This window comes from Lepidochelys kempii, chromosome 11 (assembly GCF_965140285.1).
Source record: "Lepidochelys kempii isolate rLepKem1 chromosome 11, rLepKem1.hap1, whole genome shotgun sequence".
NCBI lineage: Eukaryota > Metazoa > Chordata > Testudines > Cheloniidae > Lepidochelys > Lepidochelys kempii.
The window spans coordinates 43,403,535-43,423,816 of record NC_136390.1 but is presented as its reverse complement, the minus strand read 5'-3'; the positions used below and the strand labels follow the sequence as shown (position 1 = coordinate 43,423,816).

At 37.7% G+C, this 20,282-nt stretch overlaps 2 protein-coding genes across 7 annotated transcripts in view; both read right to left on the bottom strand.

Annotated features, from left to right (window-relative positions):
* Window positions 1-20,271, bottom strand: part of HOXD3 (homeobox D3) — a 42,325-nt gene extending 22,054 nt beyond the window's left edge. For 3 of the 5 annotated variants that reach the window (XR_012154302.2, XR_012154301.2, XM_073305938.2), the window contains exons 1-2: window positions 20,207-20,263; window positions 9,385-9,411 (exon numbers count right to left, since the gene is read on the bottom strand). The gene's annotated coding sequence lies outside the window, so the exon portion shown is untranslated. Of the gene's footprint in view, window positions 1-9,384; window positions 9,412-10,574; window positions 10,631-20,206 lie in introns of those variants that run through there. The other 2 variants (XM_073305939.2, XM_073305941.2) reach the window with 2 other exon arrangements.
* Window positions 1,192-20,266, bottom strand: HOXD4 (homeobox D4). 2 transcript variants are annotated; one of them, XM_073305949.2, is made up of 4 exons: window positions 20,207-20,266; window positions 9,385-9,411; window positions 4,807-5,781; window positions 1,192-4,424 (listed from the first exon to the last, which is right to left on the bottom strand). In XM_073305949.2, the coding sequence occupies exons 3-4, from the start codon at window positions 5,213-5,215 to the stop codon at window positions 4,120-4,122; spliced, it is 714 nt and encodes a 237-aa protein (XP_073162050.1). In that variant the 5' UTR covers window positions 5,216-5,781; window positions 9,385-9,411; window positions 20,207-20,266; the 3' UTR covers window positions 1,192-4,119. The 2 variants fall into 2 exon arrangements, with proteins under 2 accessions (XP_073162050.1, XP_073162049.1); XM_073305948.2 differs by lacking the exon at window positions 20,207-20,266 and adding an exon at window positions 10,575-10,622.
* Window positions 20,272-20,282: the final 11 nt, after the last annotated feature.

The window sequence follows — 20,282 nt, the reverse complement described above, 5'->3', positions numbered from 1 at the left end:
CCGTTTTGGTCTATACGGTTACAAAAATCAGGGGGGAAGGATAACAAACATGGCCGTTGGAAGCTCTGTGGCTCTGCATTAAAGGTCCCTATTTACTGTACTGTACAGTGAGTGGTGTTTGCTATTGACTCTGCCTTTGCTCCTCATTCTTACCTTAACGACTAGTGGTGATATAATATACAGAATTGTATTGATGTATTGGTAGTAACAGGAGGAGCCATTAGACACAAGAGGGTCAAAGTATAATCAGAAAATGTGTCTGAATATTTAAACTTAACGTCTGGGTACTTAAAAATACACGTGCACGCATATCTTCTCCCCCTGCATTCCATTGTGTTCAGGGCACAAGCCTTATTTATTGCATGATGTTCATTTCACATTCCAAGAAGGATAATCTATTTTTGGACTCATGCCTTGGCCACTCTTCAAGAAAAGATAAGTCATATGTGACATATATCTGTGCTAAAAATAGTGCAATCGACCTCTTGTAGTAAGAAATTGTTGTCGTTGTTGTTTGAGGTGCTTATATCAAAAAGAAAGGAGGAGTCTGCTACAGGTTTATAGGAAAGTTCAACACTCTATATTTGGCTTTTATTTGTGTCTTATTGAGATCAGCAGAAATAATTAAGCCTACTTCTAATTTTAAAAAAACCTATCCCCTTTCACTCCGATTTTTAATTTAAAATTAATTTATGTCATCACCCACCTAAAGTACACGCCACTTGTGTAGGGTTCGAGGTAACTTCAGGTGTGGTTTCTTAATACTTACCAAGCGTGCATGCATCCGTGTGTCACTTAAGAGTGGCTTGTTAAATGTAAAACATTAACAAATGGATGATGGGCACTTTCACTGCGGCCTGAATGTAAATACAAACTTTAGTTTGTCCCAAAGTCACACCATTCTAGTCAATGTCATTAGAAAAACTGTTCAAAGGGACAGTTGGATATATTACTTCGGGATTATAGATAAGCTTCCATGTTTTTACTATATTATGCAGGGGAGGGCCTGTATGATTACAGAATGGAGATCCATATGATAAGGACTATTTGGCCAAGGTACAAAACAGAATGTGTTTCTCTACACCTTTTATTATTTCAAATATATATATGGAGGACTTACATCAAAACTACAGGAGACAGTTAGTATAAATAATACTTTAATCAATGGCAGCAAAACATTGATAAAGTCCATAAAAAGATCCACACGCTGACAGATATCATAGTATTGTTGGACAATGCATTCTTATAACAAAAGGTTACACAACATAGTATCCGTGATAAGCAAAAAGAAACGTCTTTACTTCTTAAGCTATATAACGTAACCTCTCCGGAGAGTTAAAAACACTTCTGTCTTTTCTATGGAGTAAAACGGGGATAACAGCAAATTAGTGTTTGTAGTCATCGGTACACAGAAATTTACATTCCTGAACCTTCAGAACACTGGCAGAAATATAACTAACATATTTTGGTACACTGGTGCCTCAATTCAAGTATTTTCAGAGTTTACTAATGTGATTGTAACCAAGTAAACTTAAATTCCTGCTCAAACTGGACTGGCACATAGGATTTTAAGAGCTGTGTCTGAACCAAACATTCGTCCAGAAGATATTAACATTTCAAAAGACAATGGGTCAACTTCTGCTCTCAGATATATCCTTGTTTTACTTCAGTAGATTTCAAAGGGGGAGCGGGGAGAGGCTGCACCTGAGAGCAGAATTTGACCCTTTCACTTTAGGTATTCATCTCAACCTAAAACATACAAAACAAGAATTTGTTTCTCTGAGCAAGTTACTTTAAAGAATATTACACAAAGGAAGCCAAAGTTGTGGACTTCCCCCGCAAAATAACGTCTGCATGGTTCACAATGTGCTCAGCACAGACATTAGGTAAACAATAGCAGGATTTATCTTAAATCAGACTAACCGGGGCTTCTTTTTCAGATTAATTTTGACAGAAAATACATGATTTGTGACAACTGTGTAGAGTTAACCTTGATTTTAAAAAGAATTGCTTTCAGCAACTTCGAAACTTGTCTGAGGAAAGCCCTTCCCAAAGGCTGCATCTAACTGCTCTCCATGTTAGAAAAAAGGAAGAGTAGTTAGGGTCCAAAAGGTTAAGGGTTTAGAGGTCACTCTTCCCGGCTGAAATACAGCTAATCGAATAGAAAATTTGTCCTCTGGATGAACCTGTTTCTGCAATTTAGCCGAACTTCAGTAAAATACCTTTTCAGCTTCTCAACGTGAAAGCTTCAGAAAAAAGACGTCTTTACTATGTATGAACTCTGTGCTTTTTGTATTAGAAACAATGATGCGAATAATGCAGGAATATCCATCTTTAATATCACGACGTGGAGATTCAAGTATGGCCATGTGCAAGTCTGAGAACTAGGCTAACCCTAAGGAAGAACAAAGAATTGTCTCCAGGCTCTAATACAAAAGACCAAGGCTCGTAAGATACTTTACTGAATTCTAGGGATGAGCAAAGGGCAGAAATTAATCCCTGACCACAGTTAATTTTGCCAACTAAATTATTTTTGAAGCTCTTGCCTTTTTAATTTCTAACCTATATTAAATCATTTTCCCTACTGTTTTCTCAAGTAAAATGTCCAGATAGTAGTTTATTGTCAACATAGTCCAACTAGAATACACTTTTGAACTTTCGAAATAACTCAGAAATGGCTCTCTTTTATATCTTTGTATAGAAATAAGAAGGTTAGGTTAAAAATAGAAGCAATGTCCAGTTAAAATAGCTGGTGCACTGGTATAACCTCTTGACTGTTTTCAGAGTGCAAGAGTAATGGACTGATCTTTAAATCCGTCTATATTAAGGTGTAAGTTAAGAGGGCAAGTTGATTTTGCTCAGTTTATTAGCATTTTAGAAAAGAAATAAGAAAGGCTCATTGATAAAAACTTTTCAGTGGTGCAAAAGACAACCCCGAACAAATCAAAGTACATTAGATTTGTTCAGTTATTATAAAAACGTTACATTTCCCCCTGAAAATAACTTTATTTCATTTCTAAACGTTCAATCCAAGCTCATTTTTCTTCTTAAAAACGAACACCCCTCCCCAAATCATATTTCCCATCTCTCCTAAAAACAATACTTTAATTAAAAATAGGACATGAAGCAAAGAGTATGTCATCTATTATGAAGATAGAATGGCTTAAATAATGCCAGAAATCGCTTTGGTTTTCACTCTGGATGTTTATTTATCTATTTTACAGCTTTCTGTTTGTTTTTTTCTTAAATTAGGAAACGCTGCTTTAAAGTATAGCGCCGAATAAAGCAGGCATTTAAAATACAATATAAAGAATGTAACTTCTTGATGATACATTTTTAAGATTTAGGAACGCTTTCCTATTTACAGAAAAGGAAATCAGTAAAAGAGACAGAAAAGTTCTGTATGTTCAGGTTAACTGATCATGATGCATATGGATACAGAAAAGAAGGAATACTGGATTTCACCTCTCCTCTTGAGTATTTTTGGTTTGACTGTTTTTCTTTTCTTTCTTTCTTCTTCCTCTTTCTAATTAACAATAAATAAATACGCTAACATAAGCAGAAAAAAATAACCCGTTTTCACTTCATGTCTATGCATTTGTTCTGAGGTGTTATGGAAATGAGCAAGTGTTTTCATCACACCATGAAATGTAAAGCAGCACAAAAAGTTCACAAATACTAGTCTCCTTAGTTTAAATAAAAAGACTAAGCCATAGATTTCTGTCTTGAATTTGCCCAAACGCATAATCCCAAAATTGTATGGGGCAGAAAAGGCAACAAAAGCAAAATACCGGAATAAAGCATTAAATCTCAACTTTAAAATTCAAAGCTGAACACAGTTTCATTTTCAATGATTTAGTACTTTTTTATGGACCGAAGATCTCACTTAATATTTTTCCACTTCCCACTACCTGTAAGAAGAGTTTTTAGGCTGTGCTAACGTAGGTAATTCAAATAAAGTCCGAAGTATTGTCATTTTGTCTCCTTTGTACAACAGTACCTTAAAGCAAGATGACCCTCTTGAGTCTTTAGCTGCTACATGCAGGTTCTGCTTGGATAATGGCAGTTATGTACAGTACAGTTCCGAATCAAAGGATGAAATGGAAAATTTCACCTCTTCTATAAAGTTGTCAAGTCCGTCTGATGGTCCTTGGAAACAGTCTGTAAATGTTGGTTTGAACCAGATGAGGAAGACCTGCCCTTAGTGTTAGGCAGTTTGTGGTCTTTTTTCCACTTCATTCTTCTGTTCTGAAACCAGATCTTGATCTGGCGTTCAGAGAGACACAAAGTGTGGGCTATTTCAATACGACGACGCCTAGTCAGATACCTGTTAAAATGAAATTCTTTTTCCAGTTCTAGGACTTGCTGCCTTGTGTAGGCTGTTCTGGAGCGTTTAGGTTCCCCTCCGGTGGAATTGGGATTCACTGAGGAAAAAATACGTATAACTTTAAACAATCTAATCTTGGCTTTCTAGTTACACTTCATAAAACAAACCTCCCAGGCTACCAAGTGGCTGCTATGTCTGATCACATTTCCCTACAACAGGCGTGCATGTTTCCTCAGTCTTTATATAGATAGATACTCTGGAAATTTCTTCCATGCTCCTAAAATGGAGTTTTCTCCTGCACAGAAAAGAGCCACATGGCCAACGGCCTGCTTCCTCTGCAATAAAAATTTATGACGAGTATAATTGGCTACCTCAGTTTAAAAACCTCATCTCGTACTAGTCTTGGAAGGACTTTAGTAAACATCTAACCGGATTAGCTTAATCGGGGTAGAAGAGCAAAGTAGGAAAATAATCCTTACCCGAGTTAACATGGACTTTCTTCATCCAGGGATAAACTACTGCTGGCTGTTTAATTGCTGACCCGTTTGGGGTTTTGAGGTTTTGCTGCTGGCTGCAGGCTCGCGAGTTGGATATTGGAGGCGGCAGACAATGCTCTGCTTGACCGGGGAAGTGGCTCGGTGGGCCGGATTGCTCCTGTCCATGACCCCGCGGCTGCACTGCAGAGTCTTGGGCATTGGTACAGCTAAAGGGCTGCTCGCTGTAGTTTGACCGTGGATAGATTCCCTGATGCTGAAAATCAGCGCCCTGCGATGCACTGTAATAGTCGGAGCCCTGCTCAGCTAAGTAGTTATTCTGTAAATATTCCTCGCAAGGAGGAAATTTAGGATCCACATACTTAGAGTTCACCATATACGAACTCATGGCCATTAATTTCTGAAGGTAGAAAATACTAATTTTTCTCGTGTTGTCTTTTTTTCTCCTTCCATAGAGCCCTCCTACTTGCTGTCAACTGAATAAAGTTAGGTATCCATGTGACTGGCTCAGCCAATAGGGAGGCAGGGAGTTTATCACCGGATTTGTGTGCATCTCATAATTTCCACCAATTTAACTAAATATACGTGTAATCAAGTGACCAAAATTCAATATAGTTTATTTTCAAAAGCAGATATTAATATGTTAAGAATATTCATCAAGCGATGACCGCTTCATTGACCCTCAGGTAAATCAAGCTTTTTGTCTGAATTGACTTTTCTAACCTTTGATGCCCTTTAGTCTAATTCACCAGCAATAATTTCAAACATGGTTTGTTACATTTGTCAAACAAAATATCGAAATAAATAAAGACCGAGAAGCTAAAATAGCATTAAGGGGAAGGAAATTGATAAGGAAACAAGAAAAAGAAAAGACATCAAAGAAGAGGGTAATATGATGTACAATAGACTTGTCCTGTCTTTGTCTTGCAGAGGTCATCCAAAAGTTACCAGAATCTAGTTCTGTTGAATAAAATTAGGCAATCAGTAACTTCTACTTCACTTTGCAAGTCTCAATATTTTAAAAAAAATCACGCAGATAACAAGGAAACATTCATTTTTAATCACTAAAGTCCAATCAATTGAACTCGAGATGGCATTTAACTTTATATACAAAATTCACAGACGTAATTAGATAAATGCAGTCTTCATTCGTCAATAGCGTTCTTGGGATACAAGTAAATACCTTTCAGTGTTTCGAATCCTTCCGATGCTATTGTCATAAATATTTGGATGAAATCTGTATACTTGATATGAAAATTTTGCTAACATCTGGCATATCAAACTAACTTTTTAAGTGTCTTTTAAATGATTAATTAGTTAATTGGTATTTTCCAGAAAATTTGTACTGATCATGTGATTAACTTATTAAAGTAACAGACTATTAGTAATAGTTACTACTGGACAACAAATAGATATTAAGCATTGTTCTACTGAGTAGTTAAATATGATAGAGGCAGCAAAACTTTTAGAGTTCCCAGTATTCAGCACGCACGTCTTTTGATACCTTCAATATTTAAACTTCTAACCATTTGCAGAAAGGTGAAGTTTTTGCATCGACCATATATTCCCCTAGAATCGAATCTGTGACTATGTGAATACCACACAAATTCGGTTCTACAGGGTATATATAGACAACGTAATAACATTCTGTTTTCATCTACAATATAATAGCCAGGATCATTGCAATTTCTTTATTCCTTACTGTCTTCTGAGGAATGCAAACTATTTTGTTGTGATAAAGTTCTGAAATATGGATTTCATGAAGGATGTGATTTCAGAAAAGAGTCAGGTATATTATTATTGATGAAATGGATCTTTATAACTTTGTAAGAATTTGTAGCCACAAATTTCTACTAACATTATTACAAATGATCAGTGAGATCTGGTTATGACTTTAGATGCTCTAAAAAAGAAAAAGGAGGACTTGTGGCACCTTAGAAACTAACAAATTTATTTGAGCATAAGCTTTCCTGAGCTACAGCCCACTGCATCGGATGCTCTGTCATTTAAATTTCCACTAAAGCCAATGGATGTTACTAATCAAATTAAGCTATTTTAAAAAATTAAAATGAAAAATAAAGAGGAATTATACATTTAGGCTATGGATCTGAAGAAATTTTACCTAATTTGATCACTTTTCCCCCCCAAAGGATTTCTTTTAATCGAAACAGGAATAAAAAAGGAAGCAACAGAGAGAGAGAGAGAGAGAGAGAGAAATGGGTGAAAAGAAATTTAAATGATAACTTTTTTGCTTTATTAAAATAGTTTCCAAATTTATCTCCATCACATTATGCTGTCTCTATTATTCCTGTTAGCGAAATGTGAACCTATCGTCAAAATTCTCAGCTTAGACACTCTCTTCAGGTTTCCCGTGCGGTAGCGTTTATGGTGAAGGACAGGGCGAGAGGTCATTCTAAATCATTTACAAACATATCACAAAGTTTCATTATTTTTACTTTGTGGACAGCAGCACACAGGAGTACAAAAGTTCATGAATTGTGTCTGACCCAGCTCCTCAGTGCTGTCCTGTGGTCAACCTCTTCTCCTTCAGCTATTTAGTACAAGGAACATCAGGACAAACAAGAGTGTGCGTGCATATTTCGGGGGTATTGCGTTTATCAAAGTAAGGTTTGCTTCGATGACACATTTAACGTCAAAAAGAAAAGGAGTACTTGTGGCACCTTAGAGACTAACCAATTTATTTGAGCATAAGCTTTGGTGAGCTACAGCTCACTTCATCGGATGCACTACATTTAACGTCTACTTTTGATGTGTTTGGGGAAGATATTTTTAAACATCTGCTTTCTAATTATGGCGGTGCTAAGCACTCAACAGCAAGTGCAACTCCAAACGATTTTCTGAGCAAAATCAACTGTTCCGGATTGCTGATATTTGCATCTAAATATTTTAATATAGCTTCTTTGCTTGCTCTTTTTATTAATAGTGCTTAACTATAAAACGCTTAACAGTTCAATATGCTCAACAAGCCAACGCTCCAGAATCTGGTTCAGAGCTCAGCAGAAAGTTTTGGTTTTCAAAAATCGTGTATAGTGTTGAACAGAAAGGATCGATAGCGTTGGAAGAATCACCTCCATATTCTGTTAAATAGTGCCCATTTTCATATTTGTTAGACGCTGTGACCTGCGTTTCACCTTATTGCACGACTTGCTCAGACAGGTCAAAGCCAAAGAGTTATTGATGAACAAAAGCGTTAAATATTCACCTCCTGTTCAACTGCCCATACAAATGCTTTTGATCTATCAGCCTTTTTGTATTCTGGTTCATAATCAGTATGCTAAATGTAGGTTTGTAAAAAGAAAGTAATCCATAGATTTAGGGTCGGCCACAGAATTATATGGCAAGAGCATTCATGCAACCCAGGGCTGAGCTGTGTAAGAGAAATTACCTATGGAAGGGAATTAAAAACCCTACAGCAGAGGCAATTGCGTAGTTCAGTCAGAGAGAATTCGAAAAATAATATTGCCATGAAAAATCAACGTCAGAACGATCAGCCTGGTATTAAGAAGTAAAAGAGGTCGTTGGTCAGATTGCATGGAAAGGAAGCAGAGAAAAATATAAATAAGCACAGTTCCACTCCTGCACATTACCCCATTCCGTTCACGCTTTGCAGAAATGGTAGGAAATTTAAGTTTAATGAATCCTTAGCAATCTTAGACTTTATTTTTCTCTTAGAAAAAACAAGTCAATCTTCTACTGAAGCATGAAGTTAAAATGCATTTAACTAAGACCTTTGCCATTATTTCAGTCATAAAGCGTCAAAAACAAGCGTTTTCTACTTTAGATTTAGTTGTTGTCTTCGTCACAGATTTTCCCCCCTAATATTCCCTTGTGTTTCATTTCATTTTGAATGATCAAAGATTGGAAAATCAGTAACGTTTGATGTTCCTCCACTGAACTCAAATATTAGCTCTATTCCACTTCCTGGTGTCATTTAAATAAATGTCATATTTTCACTGGCTCAAAAAGACTTAATTGAATCAAAGGATCAGTGATACTACTTAGAATAATATAATTACATCACTAGGCAAACAACTCAGCTCACTAATGCTAACAACATACAAATGCCATTATGCCATTCATTCATTATGCCATTCCAAACGAGTTTAAAATTAGATAACAAACGCAATTGTATTTTGAATCCTTTCCGGAAAAAGAGGAGTAGCCAAGCTTATGAGCAACTGTGGTATAACATGATACATTCAGTATTTGCACAGGGAGGCGCTGTATAGCTCGAGCACGTTAAAATGGTATGACTGCTAATTAGTTTATGCTACTTAAGAGCAGCATAATATGACACCTAGCACCTGGACTGCACTGTAATTATCTATAAAGAAACTGCCCATCAACTTTTAATATTGTATGTGATTATAACATGCACGAGGACAGGCTTAAATAAATTGAAGCCCAAGAGTCTTTGTATACAAATAAAACAACTGTGTAGTCACGTAAAAATGGCATCTCTTCTCTGATTTTCCCAGTCTAAGGAAAAGAATCAGTGTTTTCACGCAATGCTAATTTTGTAAGAAATTAGGAGTTACTTACTGTTGACGTCTTTCCATTGTGTCGAACCTGTTGCAATAAAAAGGTTTGGTTTTGTTATATTTAATAGATTAATATTTCTTTACAACATTTATGGAAACATATGACTTGTATACTTGTAAATAGGCTTGTCAATAGGCAGAAAAGGTGATGGCAAATTCTGAGAACAGGCTAGTAGAAATAAGAATAATATTCTCCAATGGCTGAAGTGTGCTGGTTTTACTTTCACTGTTCATTTACTGTTCATATTGTATCCTTTTTATTTCAGATAAGAGGGAAAGGGGAGGAAAACCCTCTACTTTCACCATTGGAAAAAGAATAACAAAGGCCTTTTTTTCTTTTGTAATTCACTCACATTCAAATGAGGTATTCAGGTCCACCTTTGATAACTCAAACTATAACGTGTGGCAACACGTCACGAAAACATCATATCCATTCTGAGTCTAGAAGGAACTATAATTCTATTTCAATATGACAGGAGTTACTCCAATATCCATACCCTTTAAGGCCGCCAGTAATTATCCAAACATTAACCAAGGTGTCTTCATCTGCATTACCAGAGGGTATATTTTAGTAGAATTCACCTTCACTTTTCTTTTCTTTTTTAATTAAATAGAGTTAAACAGTAATTTAAACCAAAATTTACGTGCATTCAGACTGATGCTCATTAAAACATATATGCTTAAGGAGAAAATGTCGGTCTGGTTTTATTTTTAACAACTATTTTGCATCATCCATTGCATTGCTACCCCATCTTGGAGAAGTGTTCTATTAATATACAAAGCAATTAACTTGGTAATAATAGTTCACTATATATAGCTTTCCAAGCGCCCCCACCCCCGCCTTTTTTTTTTTTTTTTTTTTGCTGCACTACTCGGTTTTCCTCAAGCATAACAGCTAGAACTTGCAATAAGAGTGGAATCTCGGCAGCTAAACACTAAAAAAACACCTTCCCGGGGTAGAACAGGGTTAGTTTCAGAATGAGATACTACATTATAATCAGAAATCTCAAACATGGAAAAGCAACCTAATTCCATTCTCTGCCTAGTCCTAGCTACTGGAACTGTACCCGTCCATGTTTACAGTAAATCTGATTCAATCCTTATAATACCAGGGCTAGTTTCAGGAAGCATAAAAACAGCGGAGCCTCTCGATCACGTTTTTGGTCGTATGAAGAGTAATAACGGACTTACTGTGTGCTTTTCCAGTGGAAGTGGGGGACCTGAAAGAAGAAATGTCTCGATGTTCGGATTCAAGCTGAATGTTCCCTGCTAACACTTTCCCTATTACTGCTTCCAGGAACCGAAGCATCTGCACTTGTATGCTCTTAAACTAATTTATGGTGGGAATTATATTTTGGCTTGTCAACTCTCAAGCCATAAAACAAAGTTTATTGGAATCACGTGCCTCTAAATAGCCACTCAGGGCCTATCTCTATGGAACCATAAATAACCTTCAGCTTTAAACTTTTATTCACTAAATAAAGGTTCGCTGAAACTGTTCTATAAAATGTAAATAGTTCAAAATATCAAGGCTGCACGGAAGGTCATAGCTGTATCAATATGACGGCCTTTAAAATAGTATGTTGCAAGGAATACGACTTAAAAGTGGAGTTAGCTCTCCAAAATAGCTATTGGGAGAAGGAGCATTTCTCTGTGAGTATCAATTCAAACCTTTATTTGAATATGTATGTAGCGCTTAGGGACTGGGAAGCAAATCGTAAGGAGAAAAGAGACGTAGTTCATTTAGGGGATTTTCCCCCACCCTCTTTAACCGGAAGTTTATGGCATTTTGGTCAAGCGCCCATGGAAAATGGTTTTGACTGATTAATCTGCTAAACTGTTTCTCTGTGGATTGGTGCCAGAAAGCTGAAGTCTCCCAACACATGTATGAAGCTTCTAAGAAATGTTTGTCTGAAAGGCTTTCGCAAGTGACCAAACTGCTTAAAACAGCAAGGGGCTGGGGCTTTCTCAAGTGAGAAATCGCGAAGCCTGCCACAATGAAATCTTTGATAACTGAAGCTGTAAGGAGGGCTATAAAACAATAAAACAGCTCTGGTGTGAAGGGAGCAGGGTGTGAGTGAGCAAATGAGGATTTCTAAGCACAGGAAGTCAAATGTCACTAGCAGTCCCCCAGCCTCCCTTTGCATAAGGGAAGCTGGGCACCAATTCATAATATATTACCGCGTCCTTTTCAGATTAGAACGTCAGGTAGTAAGTACAGCAGCGTTGGTGAAATGGAGAGGTTTGCTGATTCGTGGCAGAGGCTTGGAGCCTTTTCTTTAGTAAAGTCTAGGTCTGAAAAGAAACAGGCAACTGACGTAAAAGTGTTTGAATGGAGCAGGGAGCTCTTCTCTCCCCGAATCACGCATATGCGTATCTGAACCTCATCGCAGCCGCATATATTATCAAAAATTATTCAGCTATAGATTCAAGATGGTAGAATAATGTCTAGCACGAATGATTAAGTATTTGTTATTGTCAGGAAACCCAATAGTCTGTAAGCAAAACCTAGCGCCATAGTCCGCAATCTGCCTAATAAAGGCATATTTACATCTTATCTTAGAATCATAGAATCATAGAATATCTTCTTCAATAGTCTCTATGTTTCTAAGCATGGCTTAACAATTTGTCTTTCACTAGGCACAGAGTATGAGGAGTCCTGATTTTTTTATTTATAATAATGTTCCTCTCTTGCTTCCTTTCTCTGACAACTGGTTATTTTGCACTCTGCTGTTCTGCTTTTGCATGGTAAAAACTTGGATTCAAATATAAAGTTTTCGTGTATTCATAAATAGGACAACTCTGTGAAATAGTTTGTTTCTTTTTATGCTCTGTACTGCCTCTGATTCCTGAGAGAACTGTGACAGTTTTGGTATTACATTCAGCTATTTAATGACGCAATTAAGAAATGAATGTCAAAAGAAACGTTATCAATCAACCAATGCAATCTAAGCAAGCATTCAAAAAATAATATTTTTCTAGATCCTATCTGTGTTTGGACCAAAGGAGCCTTCTGGATGGTTTGCTATATTCACACTTTCAAGGATAGGCCGAATTATAGAGGAACTACCATATTATCTTACTCCAAGAAAGCTATGGACCAATGGAAGTTCCGAATAAATTCTTAGCCAGTACAGTTTGTGAGATTTTAGCTATGTTCATCGTTTTAACATGAGGAGGACAGGAAGGGTTAAATCCTCGCTTACCATATAGAAAATATATCCCTCAAGGGCTATTTCTTCCAGATCTTCATCTGGGCACTATCGTACCCCGTGAGCAACAGCCTTGAGAATGACAGACCGATAGAATGGAATTGGACAAAATCCTAGAGAAAGTCCTTCTAGCTGAGAATAGGCCAGAACCTACATCGCCTGTCTACCTAACAAACCAAATGACTGCAAGTGGATTTGTGGGTGCGAGGGGAATGGAGAATCAAACCAGCTATGGGATTGCAGAAAGCTAACTGTAGGGAGCAAAACAAATGCAGATCTCTACAAAATATTCAGATATGTACAGGCAGGTTCTTGTCTTACTATAACTTGGGCACTGTAACATTATGGGTCTTTCTGCAATGTAATGAATTGATGGTGAGTGACTATCACACACACCCTATATGAGATGTATCAGTGTACTAGTGAATATACGCATACACATTCTGAAATAGCATTATGAGCCTTGTGTAGACGATTTAGAAGAATACAATCAATACCAAGTTTATTTCAGTCTTCCTACTAAAGCACAGCAGCTAAAGCGTCAAAAGTGCTGACCAGCTGAAGCATCCAAAGCTAATTACATGAAAGTCCTACAGGTAATTATTACGTGATACCTAAAGGTAAAAGTGAGCTAATCACAAATAGTTCCATTGCAAGGGCGGAGGAAGTGATTGTAGATCAGAATCTAATGGGAAACCGTCATTGTCTAGGCAGGTCAAAAAATGAAGGCACCAACTCATGGAGTCTGAGAATCATGTTGTAGAGGAAATATTTTCTTAATACAGCAGGGAAAAATGCGTTTGGAGCTGGCCAGATCCAGAGATCCACTGAGATCATTGTGGTACAGAAAAGAGGGGAAACATTATTGAACTGAAAAATCTGGCAGGTTAAGATCATGAGTCAACTCAGCTCATTTATTAACAGTGTAATAAATCAACAGTGTAAGATTTTCCCTATCGGCATGCACAATCACTTTAGCTACTTTTGCAATAACCCGGACAATATAAGAGAAATGTATAAAGTGGAATTTGGCTCTATAAAGAGAGGAAAAAGACCAAATAAGCTGTGGGACAGGACGCGTGTGTTCACTAAGATGGCAAAGAACATCATCAGGAAGAAAACATGGCACAACTGGACGGTTCTCAGTGAAATATTAGAACATTGAAAAATTGTGCCGTTCAAAGCAACACACCACTATTAAGCAGCTAAAAAGGTGTAGCAGACAGAATGCACGTGCAAAGGCTGGAAGACATACATTATTTAGCCTTAACAGTTAAGAAATCAGAATGGAGGCAACAATTTTAGGCATGGATACAACCAAGTGATTCAACTATCCTGAAAGACGCATAGAAGATCCAGAAAAATTGGGAGCTAGGAGAGACTGGGGATGTGAGGTGGCGTACATAGAGAAGTTCTACAGAGAGTAAATTGGAATATAAATCTTACTAATTGGGGTATGGAGATACTTTGCATGCTGCTGAATAGCTCCAGTCCACAGATTTTAAACAAGGAAATATGAAGTTCTTCCTGCCGAACTCATTATGAAATGCTGGTGTGTCTTTAAAGCTCTGGTCAGGGAATACGGAAGGCAGATTTTGTTGTTCTAATGAGAAAATGGATTTTGGAGGATTCCGAATAGTACCTGCTTTTCAGATACGGATGTTGCTGATCTTAAAATGGAACAGAGACAATAAAACACTAGAAATAGTAACGATAAAGGAGTGGGATTACTGTAATGATTTGTATAGAGTGCGACTGGCTTTTATGGTACTTGGTGGACATACAGACAAGGATCCTACCTCGAGGAATTTACAATCTAAATGCGACCAGGAGCTGTGATGTTACTATATCACCTGCGTCAAAGCTTTCAGCTCAACCTATTGTGCGATCTTTATGATGGCCAATAAACTAGGTTACATTATTTTATCAACATTTATCCAGATATAGGAATGTGTACTGCTCTTGAAAGTAGATGTGAGGGCTTTCAATGAATGCCTATGAAAGTAGAGGTCCTCATCCCCAGCAGTAAGCCTTTGGAAACAAGTAAAGCGAACAGTGCCAGTGAGCGGGGAAAGTGGGTTGAGTAGGAAGATCAAAAGGTCAAACACGTTGACTCTCGCTGAACATCTGAACCGGTGTAAGGGTTAGGAGTGAGGATGAGGTGGAGCTCTACATGGAGTCCACAGGGTGTGAGAGCTGCTGTAGGAGACCAGGCTCACCATGTACTGTGTCTATACCATTGAAGGGCACTGAGGAAAGAAGGGAGGGAGCTAAGTGACCAGGAAGGTCGTGCTGGTACAAATACTTGTGGCATGACTGTGAAAGTTGAACCCTGAAGGATGCACCAGAGAAGGAGACAGGGCGATTTGTGGGTGAATGGGCTTTTACCACCACTGTCAGAGAGAGGAGAGTAGACAGATAAGTGGGAGTACTAGCCCAAAGTGAGACTGAAGGAGAAATGCAGTAGGGGGTGCTGTAGCCGAGATCAAAAGGAGAGCAAAGGAAACGGTGACTGAACAACATCAAAGACCTGGCTGATGACACTGGAGAGCCCCTAATCGTGAGCACTGGTGAATCATAGTACAAAAGGCAGCCTATATACCCTCATAAATGAGGACTGCACGTGATGATAGTGGAGGCTGGTAGTGTTTTAAATGTCAGTGGCCTGCAGCAGACTGGGCACTGCTAGCAAGACAGTGAATAGCTCTTTGTATGGGGAGGTATAGTGCTCTTCTCATATCCTTTAGGTAGATTTGACTCAGAGAATTGGGCCCCCTGTTGAGGTGTATGTTGGAGGGTGGGAAGGGAGGCTGAGTGTAGCTTGAAGAAGGGTCAGCATCAAGAGTTTAATGACTCAGTTGATGATGATCAGTGCAACTTCATTACATCAGTGACTATCTCAGCGTTAATCACAGTGGTCCTACCAACCCACTGTCGAACCGGATTGAGGGGGACAAAATGGATGTGATAAAGGAAACGGATTTCCCCATTTACAAAAGGTTTGCATCGTACACTGGACGATTCCCTGGGAGGGCCAAAGGAAGGGAAAAACGCATCTGAGTCTTTCCCGACTGTAAATAGTCATCAGGAATTGTATCTTGATGGCTGTTTCTGCTGATTGCCAGATGAAAGCGTGGGCGAGCGTAATATGCACTTGGCAATGCTCCTGTGAGGCTCAGGCACGGTGGAAGCTCATGTAGAAGGAGGTCTCCCTGTGACTGCGAAACAGCAGTAGTTTTACTCTCTGGCTAAGCTAAGGGCAATTCTTAAAGACAGAAAACGGAGGCTTGTCCTACAGCGCCTTCTCCTGGACGAGAGGCCGGAAAACAAAGTGGTTACACGCACCCAGGGAGAAAGGCCTCCTGGTTTCTCAGGGACAGGTTCTCCAGTGAGACAGCTTTGAATGATCGGGGGCGGACGGCGGACACCGAGGGAGAAGGAGAGGGTCTGTGGGGAAAATGTTTTCTGAAAACTTGGCCTTTTTGACGTAGCCTAGATAAAGTCTGATGAGTTAATTCGCACTACACAGATAAACACATAAAAATATCAGTTCTCCAAATGGTTTACAACATTACCACATAAATCAAGGGATACTACCTCTCCTCCTCTTTGATTTTTCTATATGCTGTATCCAAACGAAGTGATAAGCAAGAGTCCAGGGATCACATAACCCGCAGGGGCGGGTTCTTGCCCTTGTTTTCTGGGGTCCCAATGCTTATGCATGCCAACACTCATCGGAATTATAGCTTATTTTCGACACAAAAACTGAGAAAGCCGATGCAAAAGGCAGAATATGATTGTATAGCTTTGAAAGACAAAAAGATATCAAACATCTGGAAGGAATATGTTCATCTGCAAAAAAAAAAAAAATCTTCCTTGTACTTAGGGGCAGACTCTGCCAATTTATTCACTTTGAGTGGCACCTTACTCTTCGAGTAGTTCTATTGATTTCTGGCCTAATAAAATGCCAGGAGGAGAAAAAAGCATAGGACTGAAAATAACAAATAACTGATGTTTAAAGTAAACCTGTCTCTTTCCTGACAAAGGAGTGAACGCCGGGGCACATTTTGCCAGCTACTCTGAAGGAGAACTCCCCATTGCAGGCAGTGCGGGATGCTGCTTTAAAGGTGATTACACTCTCTGGCCCAACGTCAGGTATAATAGGAGCCTTTGGAAAACAGCGAAAATGAAAGAATGTCCAACATTAGCAAATATAGAATCAAAAGCGCATTGGGCTTTTTTTCCATTTTTTTTCCAACTTGCTTGGGTTTATTTTTCAATTTTTAAAAATTTATTAGCCAATACCTGCCTATAGTGTAGATGGATCTATCTGTCTATCTATCTCTACACATACAATATAAACACCCATTATCAGAATGCACGTATGTATGCACAAACAGAGAGAGAGAGAGAGAACTAGAGAAAAATAACATCTTTCCTAATAATGAAACAGGTAAGAGTGCATACATAGATGTGAAACATTGGGCAGTTTTCCTTTTCATTAAAGCCTGCCAAAATAAATTGTTCTTCTTCCCACCTTCACCTTTGCAAGCACTTGAAATCATTTTTCATGGGAGCTGATATAATCACCGGTTCCCTCTGATTGGCAAACTAAGTTCAGACACTGGAAATCACATGTTTCTTGGAGAATGTAGAACGCTTTTATTATTTTGTTATTTCCCCTTTTAGAATTAGAGATTTGAGATTCCTCCCTTTAACAAGCAAAATTGACAACGTGCATCAATGAAATATATATTTTGTTGTATCGTATCTACTTTGGTGATTCTTAGTACAAACTGTACCGAGCTGAATGGTTGAAATGTTTACTGTGCTTCATCTTTTCCTTTAACTTCCAGTTTTTTTCCTCTAACACTGCCAGCAGCATTCACTGCCGCACTGCAGTAGAGCAGTAAATACCTTTAACAGCTGCCTGCCAGCCAAGGAGTGAAATACTGTCTTTGTTCTGATTTTTTCTGCCCCAAGAGCTCATAAAGCAGTCCATGAGAAATATATTTCTTCGAGAAAACATGATTGGAAAATAAACAAATCGCTGGATTCTAAGGCTCAGGGAAAAAATCTTGTATTAATTTTTCCTATTAGGTGCTTTATGTTCGCATCCCCCCGCCCCCCAAGGATATTCACCAAGCATCTACGGACACTCACTCAGCTCATTCATCTAGGTTTTTCTTCTAGACAAAAAGTGAGGGAATTTACTTACAAAAATGAAGCATGGGCTATAACTTTATCTTTAAATATTAAACGAGTGTTAATGAGGTCTGGATAGCACGACTGGTTCCTGGTTGCAGTTTCCTTGATTATGGTTATTCTTTGCAGAGTGTACGCCATTAACGTCTATTTAATGAATCCTCTATTTCCTTTCAAAGATTAAATTAATTATAGAAATCAATATTCACATTGTACTTCTCACACCTGCTTCATGTTACATTATGAACACTTTGCAACCAAATAAATAGACACACAGATAAACACATATACTTTCTTTAAAATGTTTGCAATTTAGAAGCACACACACACACACAAACTTAGCAGCATGTGTGTGTTTGTGTATTTTAAGAACAGAAATATATCGAGAGAGGTAAAGAGAATTGAATGCCGTCCCTTTTCGGAAAAAAGCCACAAAGTACCAAAGAAACTGTTCAAAGGGTGTGTATATAAATACAAACCCATTATCTGTATATATAATATATACATGAGCATATTTTTAAAATTCGCCCTTGCAAAGTTATAGGGTATTCTCCCCACCCACCCAGAAGCTGCTAATAATTTGAAAACATTTTTAAGAGAGTGAATTTTACAAAATTTTAGAGTTTTATTACTAATCGACTGCATAATATTACCTATACTAATAACTATATCACATGAGGAGTCATTCTGAGAAACAAATTATTAGCTAATGCATATTTTTCCAATTGATATTGTAAATTGTTGCTGTGTCAGAAGTTATTTCCCCAACCTGTCCTTTTAAATCAAACGTAATTATGGTGTTGCGAAAGGAAACATATAAAGCACCAGAAAGTTAAGAGTCTTCACTTTACTCTTTATAGCAAGCTTATGGGATAGTAGACCTATTGGAAGGCACACACAGTGAGGGATTGACACTGTTTAATTCTGAAGGCTTCAAAATAGCTGTCCTGAACCCAGTAGAATCCTTTCTATTTTCATAATCAATTCTGAATATTATATACAATGCTTATATTTGACATCATAAATGATTGCTTGTCACCTAAATAATGCTGTTGTAAAATGTTCTATGTATATATTATATAATATGTCTTGACCTTTTCCCAGAATTGTAAACATTAGATGCAATACAACATTTCTATCACTGAGGATAAACAATTACATAATTATTATATATACATTTCAAAATATAGTTTGTAATAGGTAGATTATAAATATTTGCATAACAGAAAATATATATTATTTATGTATAATATCTATATATTTTTAAATTAATCTGTTTATAAAAGTATAATTAACTTATATATGTAATTTTACCATTTACAAATCGTACGGTTAGAACTGTTGTACTGCATTGTATTGTATTGTATGTTTACAACTCTAGAAATGGTATACGTGAGTACGTTTATGTGTATTCCTTGTATCAGTATAATACGTGGTATGCAATATATTAATAAAATATAATCAAGACAATATAGATCTGGAAAAAAATCGCCCTAGATAGCCCTGGAAAATTAAACACACAGTAGACAGTTACTACAAAGCTTCTTTAAATTCTGAAATATTCATTAACTTCAGAGTCTTATATTTTCATTATTATAAAATTCTGCCTTGTGATGAATAAAGCTAAGCAGCAAGAAATAATCAGATCACATACACATCCTTTATGGTTTGATATAATTAAAAGCATAGAGAGAAGAGTTGCTGTAAAATATTTATATTCAGTGTCAACGTCACTCGTAAATTGCTAACAGCATAAATCCAAAATAACTGAGAACTGATAGCATTATTCATCCAGGCTCAACACTGATAACTTTCATGTGTCATTCAGCGTTGCAAATTATTAATGACCAAAATTCTGGTCAGAAAAACACCTGTTAATCTGTAGTTATGCAAATGAATTCTATAATCTGGAGCACACTACAAAATCATTAGACTAAGCAATGCGTCAAAAAGCCCTTTATTGGAGCAAAGCAAAGAATATCACACACATTAAATTGTCTGTTCTCTATCTTTGAGTAGCGTACACTCTGCTTCAACTAAACTTCCTGCTTCGGCAGTCAGCAGAGTATTTTGATCACCTTCGCCACATTTTCCTAGAGCTTGCTCTTCGAGACAGCCCTTCAACAAGACCAAATACACCCCAATAAAAATAGTTTTGAAAGTGGTGCTTGCTTGTGGCTTAAAGGATCAGAAAATGCCTCTCAGACAGGTGACAAAACAGGCAGGGGCAGTTAGCAGCCACATTCAGTGCAGTTAGTGACCTAGACTCGAAGATATCTGAGTGCCTAAATGAATGCGACGGCTATTACTGTCCCGAACACTTTCTTTTATGACTTCTCAAGTCATCTGGTGGCGTCTGGGTTCTGGGGAGCCCTGTAATAAGGCAGAAATGAATGAATTCCTTACCCGCTTGCTGCACTGGAAGAAGGCAGGGGAGCCGAGGAGGATCGCTGTAATCCATTAGACTGGTTGGTAGCAATCC